The sequence below is a fragment of the Lutra lutra genome, chromosome 1 (assembly GCF_902655055.1).
Source record: "Lutra lutra chromosome 1, mLutLut1.2, whole genome shotgun sequence".
NCBI classification, from domain to species: Eukaryota; Metazoa; Chordata; class Mammalia; order Carnivora; family Mustelidae; genus Lutra; species Lutra lutra.
In genome coordinates, this window is record NC_062278.1 from 175898486 (window position 1) to 175910495 (window position 12010).

Sequence of the window (12010 nt, forward strand, 5' to 3'; positions counted from 1 at the left end):
ATCAGAACACCCTAATTTGTAAGAACCGCTCACTGTGATTGTAAAACACGTATTCCCAGATCTTGTAGACCTAGCAAATACCAATGGAGGGTCCTGGAAATGTCTGTATACCAAGTGCTCTTGGACAATTCTTAGCATCTGGCAATTTCAGGAAATGCTAAATTAGGCTATATTGCCTTTGTCTCGGAAATAGGAGCTTTAGAAAAAAGGGGAAGAGTCATGGCCGCAGCTACCACCGACTTATTTTTGCCAAATCCATTTAACCAAGTCCCCTCCCACCTCTGTTACTCCCACCGTCTCGCCTGTGCACCACAGTAGCGACCTAACCTTTCGGTTGTAGGATAGAATCCTGGTCAAATCACTTTACCCATTCTGTGTCTACTTCCTATAATTAAGAAGGTTGCAAATACCAGCTCTGAAGGACTATGGCTCTCATGTAACGATTCAACAGTGTAGGGGTTTGGTTTTGTTTTGTTTGCTACATTTGTAGATACCTGTTAAGATGTTCCCTCAAAGTTAGACCATATGCCTGTTACACCAAGGTTTCTGAAAAGCACAGGAAGCAAAGACTGATGGATAGCCCAAATCAGGGATTGGCCGAGTGACCAAAGCAGTGATTAAGAGGATGATAAAGTTATGGGGTACAATCATCACATTCTCAGGGGACTTTTTGCAACACAGAGGTGTAAGTAATGGAGACTCAGAGGGAGCCCAAAGAAACATTTTATTACAACACAAAGTAACTGTCACCTAGTAAGGCCGGCTTTTTGTGGGTTTTGGGGTTTTTTTTTTTTTTTTTGGCTGAGCCTTATCCCTCCCTCCGAATTCTGAGAGATGGGCCTGCCCAAGCATCAAAGAGTATAAAGAGAGATTGAACCAAGGTCTTTTGCCTACGGAGATTCTTTTACTCCTCTGTGCAAGGCAGCTAGGAAGCTTGCTAGAAATCCAATCTTAGCGCTTGATCCTGGACTTTCAGGTCTGCCTTCCCAGAACCTGAAAACCGAATGTGAACATGAAGGTATATGTTGTTCCCTTCGTAATTATTTTACTGCAAATTTTAAAAGTTTTAAATTTGCTCTTGCTCCCTGGTTAAGTGCAGTCCACATTAATGACAGCTCCTGCCCTCACATTTGGAGACAAGCTCTAATAAAAACAAAGAGAAAACCATCCAACTTCTGAAAGATGATTGTCCTGGTAAAGCTGACAGTAGCTAGCTGCCAGTGGTATATATCTTATGGTTTTCAAAATGTGATCCGTTTAATCTTCACAGAAAGCGTTGTTTGGGCCTATTCCACAAGCCCTAAGGGAAGAAATCAGGTTGGAAGTTTCAAGTTCAATGAGCTACTTACTGTGGGCAGAAAAAGAGCTACCACCCAGGTTTCCTGAACTTTACTTAAATTACCAAAACTAGCTGGCCCTCAAAGCAAATGAAGACTGCTTTTTCTATTCTTCCTAAGCCACCATTGGCTTGGCAACATTGTTGACATTAGCGCCCTGCAAGGCACAGCCGAAGATTTGGGGGCCAGGTTCAAAAAGTGTTTTGTCTTGAATTAAACTGAGCCAAAGGAACACGAAGTATCTCCTGCTAGCCTTTTAGATTAGCCTAGGTCTCCCCTCAAGGTAAATGTGGTTGTTAAGTCTGGGACAACACCCCCATGTAATCAGAAAACCTCAACCTTAAAAATCAACTTTATGAAAGGCTTTTCTGCACAGTCTCACGAGATGATCAGGGGACTGATTAAAAAAAAAAAAATGAAATGTACTATGGTAAAAATGGCTTCACTCTGGGGGATGCAGAAGAGATGACAGCTAAAAATCCAGACTCAGAAGCCTGATTGCCAGATGTTCAAATCATAGCTTTGGCCTCCAAGTGACCCTGGAAAGTTTTCCCATCTGTAAAATGAGGGTAATAAGAACAGTACTCAGAGCATATGGCAGTGGAAAGAACTGAAGTATCGAATGTATACAGTGTACTACGACGGTGCTCCATGGGGAGCACTATTACTACTCATTTAGTAAAAGTACCTGGTGCATATGAATCTGGTCTGTTGGATGAATTAAGTAAGCCCCTCCTATTTTCAAAGCACTATTTTAGGAGAAAACTGTGTCTAAGGAAACCAAGTATGAGACTGGACAAGGACTAAAACTTACCAGTGCAGCATGGGCAGAAAGAGCTTTGGAACCTCACATCTAATTCCAGTTCTGGGGCGCCTGGGTGGCTCAGTGGGTTGGGCCGCTGCCTTCGGCTCAGGTCATGATCTCAGCGTCCTGGGATCGAGCCCCACATCGGGCTCTGTGCTCAGCAGGGAGCCTGCTTCCCTTCCTCTCTCTTTGCCTGCCTCTCTGCCTACTTGTGATCTCTGTCAAATAAATTTAAAAAAAAAATCTCTTATTCCAGTTCTACTTAACCTGTTCCAACTTCTATACCTCGTGGTCCTAAATCTCTGTGATTTGGAATTCTATCCTACAAGGTGATCCAAATTCAATCTCCCTCTTACTTTGACAGGTGAAGGAACTGACCTAGAAGGTATATTTTGGTGCCTTTAAAGATATCCTCCATTGTAAATAAATCAGCAGAATAAATCAGCAGTTTTCAGAATCAATCTTGTGAGTCTAAGTCAATCAGCGCACTAAGTTCCTAAAACTGCAAAGCCAGAAAACAGCTCGGCCCTATAATAACCTCAAAGGGTACAAGGATACTTCCAGAGATGCCTATGTTAAATATAAGCGTTAAAATAGTCTCTTACAAGGAGGATTTCTCTGCTCTAAGAAACTATAAGGGATTTATCATCCAAAGCAATAATATAAAACAAGTGGTATAATAACTTTTAAAACAGAGTACTGCAGGACACCTGGGTGGCTCAGTGGGTTAAAGCCTCAGCCTTCAGCTCAGGTCGATTCCAGGGTCCTGGGATCTCTGCTCCACAGGGAGCCTGCTTCCTCTCCTCTCTCTGCCTGCCTCTCTGGCTACTTGTGATCTGTCAAGTAAATAAAAATCTTAAAACAAAACAAAAAAAAAAAAAGAGTACTGCTTCTTTCTGAAGCAATGTATACTTTCTAAAAGGCAAAGTGGGGGGGGGGGTGACTTAAGAAAAAGGGGTAGGGACAAGGAGGAAATTACCTATAATCACATTAATTTGGTAGAGATCCAACACCAGAATTAAGGTAATATTGTCTCCTCGGCTGGGTAAGAAAAGCTAAATTTCACGTGCTTAAAATTGTACTGTATATAATTACCATTCCCACTTTATTTGATGGGCAGAAATCCAGAAGTCTCTCAACACACTCTGCTGACAAGACACGGGGAACAGGAACTGGTAGAAATAAAAACTGGCATATCCTCTGTGAAGGGCAGTTTGGCAACTCCTAGCCAAAGTACAAACCCATTTACCCTTTGACACAAATAAGCTTCTGTGAATTGCTGCACACATACATGATTCACTGCAGTACTGGTCACAAAAGCAAAAGGTTGTAACAACCCAAATATCTATCAACAAGGGACCAGTTAGGAATCTGGAACAGTGAAAAAAACATAGACAATGACATGGGACCCATGCTGCTATGAAGGAGAATGAGGAACACTCTATACACTGATATAGAAAGATCGCTAGGACAGAGGAATTGGATAAATTCATGTTCAAATCAGTATGCTTTCTATATAAGAAAGTGAGACATATATATATATATGTATATATATATTCCTATTTGCTTTTTGTATTTTGTATAAAGAAAACACTAGAAAAATAAATAGCGATAGAAGGTGATACAAGGATTACCTGTAAGACCAGAGTGGTGGTGGAAGGGTGGATACTCATTCATGGGTCAGACCATCATGTTTCTTAGGGTATTTTCAATTTTTGAATCATGTGACCTACCTATTAAAAATCATTCAAAATATAAATGGAACCTAGGGAAATAAGTGGTTACCTTCCTTTTCCCACCTGTTCTAACTACTAAACCACTATGCAGTGGTTATCCATCAAGAATTGATATTCACCATTCATAGGCCTGCCCCAGCCTTTAGGTCACTGATGTTTCCAGAGAAAGTAGTTATCATGAAAATTCTTAACCTTCTTTGAAGGGTGAGGAGAGCTTGTGCTTTCATTAAAGTCAGTCAGTGGTATGATAAATACGAATTTCTTTTCCCTTAGAAAAATACTGGGTAACTGGCAGATAGAAATGGTGGACTTTTCATATATAGGAACAAGATGGCACATTGTGTGATAAAGACGGTACAAAACTGAGGGTAGGCCAAAGCTGTGTATAAAAAGCTGGCTGGAGAAGACACCATAATTGGCGATCTATTAATGTTCTATTTCCCATGTCCAAAGGGATTATACTGATTTTCTTGGGGTTTTTTGGGTTTTTGTTTAAGATTTATTTTGACAGAAAGACAACGAGAGAGGGAAAACAAGCAGCGGGAGTGGAAGAGGAGAAGCAGGCTTCCCGCTGAGCAGGGGGCCCGATGCGGGCCTTGATCCCAGAACCCCAGGATCATGACCTGAACCGAAGGCAGACACTTAACAAGTGAGCCCCCCAGGGGCCCCAGGGTATTTTCCCCCCTCTCAATACTATGAAAAGAAGTATTTTCTAACTGTTGCAGTTTTCTCCAAGCTCCAAATCAATTCTAGCAGAACCCAGTAACACTGCAGTTATAAAGTGTTAAACATTAGCTCTAAAATAGTTTGCCCCCAAATTGGTAGTAGGTACGTGTTTTCCACATTGTATACTAGAAGAAACAATTCTCTGCAGTCTGGGAGAAATACTTTAAATTTTTTAAATGGTCTTCAAGTTAGAAGCCTGTATGTTTTATAGCATTTCCTTCAAATAAAATCTAAGTTATTGTTTCATTCTGTAAAATGTCTGTGATCTCCAGCTCTTAACTGTGTTAAAGTGATAAAATGTAAATATTTGTACTTTTGGATTATTTCCAAGATGAAAAACATGCGAAGTTAACATATTCACTAGGCCAAGTGGGTCTTTTCATCTACTCTGCTGTTTTACCATCATCCACATCTCTTGGCTGCTAAAACGGTGGTAGCCTGTTAGGGGAAATTATACTAGAAATCCTCTCATTTTACAGATAGGAAAACTACAGAGCCAGAGGCAATTCAGCAACTCACCACACAAATCAGTTAATAAAGAAAGGAACCCATTTTCTCAGATGTCAATCCAGCACTCCTGTCAGAGCCAAACTACATTAGCATTTTAAACTTGACAAATTATTTTCCTACCCATCCTTTCCTCTTATAAATTCATGACCTGCAAGCCCCAATAAAGTGAAGTTAAAGTATTTTTTCCCCTCTGATTCCTGCTAGGAAATCTGCATTACCTAAGTTACCAGCTGCCTTGGGGCTTTAAAATAGAAATTACCTTACTGAAGAGAGGGCTTGTTAATGAAATGGAATAATGAATGACTACTGCGATTGCTTAAAGAAACTTCCCATTGCAATCTATCTGGCATGTCAATGAACTGCTTGTTTCCCTAAGGACAGTCAAGCAGCAGCAATTACAAAAGCACCCATTTTTAGTAACAGTGGAGTTTTAAACAGAAATTGTGCGGAGGTTATTTACTAATCAACAGGAAACACCTGCAGCCGCACATTGTAGAACTACAAGCTTAAGGAAGTTGGCAAGGCTAGTGTTTGCATTTTCTTTTCAATCACTTTCACAGGCATATACATTGTTGAGGGCACAACCCTTAAAAGTTTGTAAGAGATGGGATTGGGAGGGAGACAAACCATAAGTGACTCTTAATCTCACAAAACAAATTGAGGGTTGATGGGGGGAGGGGGGTTGGGAGAGCGGGGGTGGGGTTATGGACATTGGGGAGGGTATGTGCTACGGTGAGTGCTGTGAAGTATGTAAACCTGGCGATTCACAGACCTGTAGCCCTGGGGATAAAAATATATGTTTATTAAAAATAAAATTTAAAAAAAAAAAGTTTGTAAGAACAAAATTTTTCCATCACTCAATATGGTGGTTTCCCCACGATGGCATTTTAAAAGTATTTGGCCAAGTGGATGTTACTTTATAATGCTGGCTACAGTAAATTCAGACTTCCACTCCAGTTGCCATCTACCAGATGAGGAGGCTAGAATTATCAAATCAACAGGATTTCAGTGTAACTGAATCCTGTATGTCTAGAACTACACAAAGCAATTAGTTCCTCAGTCAAAACAATGAATACTAAAGTAGCCACAGTCCAACACATAGAGAATTTTGTTCCTTTGACTGAATCAAGTCTCAATTTTTGAAAGCAATTAAAAGCTTAACATCAAGGATAAAACTAACCTTCTATCTTTCCCACTCCTTCCCCACATATCACATTCCTCCTTCAAAAATCACTTTGGGGTGCCTGGGTGGCTCAGTTGGTTAAGCAACTGCCTTCCGCTCGGGTCATGATCCTGGAGTCCCAGGTATTCAGTCCCGAATTGGGCTCCCTGCTCAGCAGGGAGTCTGCTTCTCCCTCTGACCCTCCCCCTTCTCATGCTCATCCGCCCGCGCTCTCTCTCTCTCTCTCAAATGAATAAAATCTTAAAAAAAAAAAAAAAAAATCCCTTTGGTAGGAGGGTGACGAGAAGAGGACCAAGTTAACTGCTGATGAAATGCCTCCACCAATGCCATACAAGAAATGAAACCAGATAGATATCCTAGGGACTTCTGTCCAGACATGCTAAATCACACATCCAACTGGCCAACAAGGTTTAGCTGTAAAGAATAACAGTATGGCTATGGAGAAGAGCCAAGCTAACTTTTCTTGAGTAAAATTACCTAAGATCATTTCTGCAATAGCTTTGATGAGATAAATGTTCACTTTTATAATGCAAAACATATACACTAGGGAAGTAGGCCAAATGGCTTTACCTTAAAAATATGCTTCTCGGGGTGCGTGGGTGGCTCAGTGGGTTAAAGCCTCTGCCTTTGGCTCAGGTCATGATCTCAGGGTCCTGGGATCTAGCCCCGCATTGGGCTCTCTGCTTGGCAGGGAGCCTGCTTCCCCCTCTTCTCTGCCTGCCTCTCTGCCTACTTGTGATCTCTGTCAAATAAATAAATAAAATCTTAAAAAAAATATATGCTTCTGTGGGAAAACCACCATGTATGATATTTAACATCTTTTCATTCTAGAACAGAAGTAAGTAGGCCTGCCTTGCAATTTCAGTTTATTAGCTTTTTATTATAATTTTTGAAACAAATAAATTATAAAATGTTTAAACAACTAGCTCTTGCCACTTCCAGAAGTCCTAAATTTGGTGTATCAGGACGGTTTACAAGTTACAGCATCTCCTCCACCATGTCTGCCCAAAAAATCGCACTATCAACCCTGTGGTTATTTTAAAAGTTTATTTCTATTTTAACTAACTCACAGACTCAATTCTTTGAGAAATGAGCTGATTTCTTTCTAGCACACTATGGACCTTGCTCATCGTAACTTTCTTCCCAACCCCTTCCAAAAAAATCAGCACCTTCCATTACGATGCACATTTTAAGTTAAAATTGTCAATACAACCCTCAAAATGCAAGTTTATTGAATAAAGCTAAGAAGAGCAGTAAACAGACAAAAAAAATGCATCACCTAAATAAAAAAATTCACGTATTTACAAAGTTCAGTAACTGTTAAGTTTTCACATGCAGAAGTTAATGCACAGGAAAATGTTGGTAGTAGAGTTTGGATGTCTTGAAATGCTGAAAGCAATGAACAGACACATAAACATTAAGTTTTAGCTATAGGTCAATTAACGAACCTATGCAGTCCCCACACAGTCACTCACTTTAGTTCCAGTTCCTCCCTTCAGGCACAAGCAAATTGCCACATTCTTTGTAATGGTTCATAGTAACCATTAACGGTGTTGAGCTACAGTAGCAAGTTTAAATATCCTTTCATTTACAGAACCATCCATTCCATCAGGGAAGTATGCAACACGCTTCAAAGAATTAGAACAGAATTTTTAAAGCTGAGATTCTACTCATAAAAATGTGAATGGAGAAAAACAAGTAGTATCTGTGCAACACAGTACAGTATTTTGTACAGAATATTAAGGCCATGGCAGTCTATAAATTAAAACTGGTATTCATTAACACAACTGTTGACTGCACTTCTGAGTGCTCAACATCTATGGAAATGCACTGTCTACACGAGTGCTGCTTAACAAAAGAAACAAAATCACACACAGTGTGAGGCAACACATAAGCAGGTGTAGCATAAAATTTTATCTACTACAGTGGTTTATGTGAATAACAATTTACAAGTGAACCAGTATTAATGTGTCCCTTTATGTATATATATGGACATCACTAAACTACAAAACATGTTCGTTTTAAGTTTTTATACATCTCTGTATAGTAGAAGCAAACAATACACAGCATCAGTTCCTCAGTTCTCTGTGTGACTGATTATTAAACAACCTGTAGACGTTGTGCATGATTACATTAGAGAGAGCAGGCAGGTCTAGAGTTGTCACAATAATCAAGATGTCTAATGGCACCAGACAAAAGAGTGCCAAACCTTACCTCAATAAGAGAGAAAAATAAGAATTTTTACTTGTTTCTAAGTATCTATTGTGCTGAAAGTCTATGACTGGATATAAAAAGTCGAGAGTTAGAGTGTCATGCAGCAGCACTGATTTAATGACTAGAGATAGAAAGAACAAACAGATGTTTGAACAAAGTCTGACAATCTTAACACATTTTATTACATTGGCTAGAATGCTCTAAATCCATGAAAGCCTTTGAGAAAATCTTCAATTCCCAACCCTTTAAAAAAGTGTGTTGAGCCCCCACCCCCCCAACCCCGAAAAAGAGAAAAAGAAAAAGAAGAAAAAATAGAGAAGTAATGATCTGGACAGATATACAACAGCATGCCTTAGTTCCTCTCATGTCCCCAACTGCTATCTGTGATGAAGAATTCTCAGAAAACAGATGTTTTTAAAATTCATATACGATCTCACCAGTGTAAAAAACCATAACAACACTGATCTGGTGCCTCAGCTCACTCTTTGCAGACCATTTTTTCAAATTCCTAAGGTGTAATTATACATTTCACATGCATTTGTGAGATATGTAAACATTATGTTTATATATCCCACATGAGTCAAGCTAAAGGTTTTCTAAATACTGTGTGGCACTAGAAACTTCATGCTGTATCAAGCCAGTATCAGTATTAAGCCAATGGATTCTACAATGAAATATCATAGACATTTACTGAAAACCAATATAAAAATCTGGCCCAGAAAGACCAGAACAGAAATATGCAATTTTCTTGATTTAAGATGGTCAAGTGTTTTTGTTTTTGTTTAAAAAAAAAAAAAAAAGGCTCTACACACTGTTTAAGACAAGTATGTATAAGAAGCTTTTCTGTGTGTGCTGACTTTATCATGACAACTCTAGCTGATTCTTTATGAAGGATTAGGGATACACATCTTCAGCAGTGCACAAGAGAAATAAACTCTGAAAAAGGCAATTTCTTGGGTTTAGGAAGGACCGTATTCTGGGAAGTACTTCAGAGGAACGGACAGTAATTCTAGGATTATAGCCAGGAAGGACTGGAAGACTTCAGGAGATGCTTCAGCTTCTTCTAGATTTTGAATGTTGAATAAGCCACTGAAGTGTGATATCTAAAGATGGAGGGGAAAAAAATTGAAGGTGTTAAGATCAAAGTTAAGACACTAAACATGAGAGACAGTATTTAAAATGCAGCTAATTCAAAGTACATGCTGGCCCTGTCTGCTTTTTCATCTATACTATTCTCCATTACCTAAACTTCAAGAGGACATTCTAAGGAATTATGAGAGACTCAGCAGTCTCTGATTTAAAAGTTAAATTATGCTCAGGACAGCTTGTGCCATCTTTTATTCTTTCAAAAATTTACTGACTGCCTAATAAGGTAAGTACTGTATATGAAGTGCCAGGAATGCAAAGATATGGGAGAACCCCTCTCTCCCCTCAAGAAGCTTTAAGTATCAAAGTTGGTAAACATAGACAAACTCATTTGGGACTGGGAGGAGGGCTGCCCCACAGAATTCCAGGCAAAGGAAACAATAAAAGCAAAAGAATAAACAAAAGCATGAACAGGGTGGAGATCCAGACGGATTATATGTGATAAGATGTGGATGAAGCATAGTATAGGGGAAGAGGCTGCCACTCAACACTAAGGCTACAGCAGGGGTCTCAACTTCGTCTTTTTGACCTTCTGGGCTGGGTAATTCTTTGCTGGGATGGGATGAAGGCCTTCCCAGCGCATCGCAAACTATTTTGCAGCATCCATGACCTCTACCTCTAGATGCCATTAGCTACCTCCCTAAACACCCGCAATTGTGACAACCAATAATATCTCCAGGGATTGCCAAATGTCCCCTGAGGAGCAAAAATGTCTTCTGTCCTCAACTGAGAACCACGGGCTAGAGGGAGCTAGATAACCTTGTATACCACTCTAAGATGCTACTAAGTTTGGGTTTTATTCTCAAGTCAACTGGAAATTACTGGGGAATTTTAAGCAAGGAAATTATATTTGCTTATTTTAGAATGATCAATGGCAAAAGAGGACAACTTGGAGTTGTCAGTATAGACAGTGACTATCACAACAGGAGTAGTGACTGCAACGGCCTGAAGCAAACAAACACTGTAGGAATGGAAGAAGAAAAATGTGGAGCTGACCAACATACAAACAGAGAAAGAACCTTCCAGCCTCAGTGAGTTGTGTTTGTCATGAAGCTGTTGACAAACACAGTGGTTAAAGAACAGACTTGAGAAAAATAAAAGATAAGTTAGCAAGAGAGCACATCAGATTTCAGGTGCAGAAGGTAACAGGCATGGAGATGTCCAGCAGATAGTTTTAGCTATACTGATCTCAGAAAGGGATGGGAACTGGTAAGAGGTCACCAGAGGTGGCACCTGCAGCTATCACAGCTGAGATTAGCCCCCCAAAAAAGCACTTAGACTGACAAGAGAAGGCAGCTAAGTCACAACAGTGAATTACTGTCCTTGAATTCTTTAAAAATATGTCATCCATATAAAGGGTATGTGAGCATCTATCAGAAGCAGTACTCAATTCTCCAAACCTGAAAGATGAATGCAAATTCAGTTTCTAAGCTAATAACGTGTTATAGAAACTGTAAGCCACACACATGTAAAGAATACCCTAGAGCTGAGATCTGAACAAATGCAACCTGTTCAAGCTGTGGAAACAATGATTTAACCTGGTTGTTGAACTAGATCATGTGCACTTTAAAAGGAAGACTGCAGTGTGTAGTCAAGAGCAAAGCCACATTCATTAGAATTGAACGGGGAGAAAAAGTAAATCTGAGGGTGAAATGCCTAGGTTTAAATATTTAAGAAAGTCACTTAAAACAAAGCATGTGGACACCAGACAAAATTATATCCTAAAGACAAATGGATCCTTAAGACTAGATTAAAAAAGCAGAAAATAAAGACAATACTTAGGGTGCCGGGGTGGCTCAGTTGGTTAAGCAACTACCTTCTGCTCGGGTCATGATCCCGAAGTCCCATAATCAAGTCCCACATGGGGTTCCTTGCTCAGCAGAGTCTGCTCCTCACTTTGCCCCTCCCCCTTCTCAGGCTCTCTAATAAACAAACAAAATTTTAAAAAAGAAAAAAAAGAACAAAAGAAAGATGATACTTAGATGAAGGAGTCATCTTTGCAAAGATCACGTTCACAGAAGTAATCTGTTCTATGTGTGGTTTAAGGACACATTACTTAAGTATTTCATACACCACACACTGGGAAGCTGGAAGGAGAATATACCACCTGTGCCACCTGTGTGCACTGAGATACTTCTGGAAAAATTTAGTAAATTCATAAATTTGGTTCTGAAATACGTTGTAAAAGGTGAAAATATGGAGGATGTTCTGATTTGACTATCCAAAAAGTCTAATCTACTTGGCCCTTATATTTCTTGCTCCAAATAAAACAGGCATTCTGATTTACAATCTACTTGTTCTGAATCCAGTAAGAGTGGATCCATTTCCTTGGGTTCGGATACTACTAAGTGAA

At 39.6% G+C, this 12010-nt stretch overlaps 1 protein-coding gene across 1 annotated transcript in view; it reads right to left on the bottom strand.

Annotated features, from left to right (window-relative positions):
- Positions 1–7506: 7506 nt before the first annotated feature.
- Positions 7507–12010, bottom strand: part of ARL8B (ADP ribosylation factor like GTPase 8B) — a 51728-nt gene continuing 47224 nt past the window's right edge. Inside the window, 1 exon segment of the mRNA XM_047746196.1 lies at positions 7507–9614. Within this exon segment, the coding sequence (XP_047602152.1) occupies positions 9565–9614 (50 nt within the window). The 3' untranslated portion in view covers positions 7507–9564.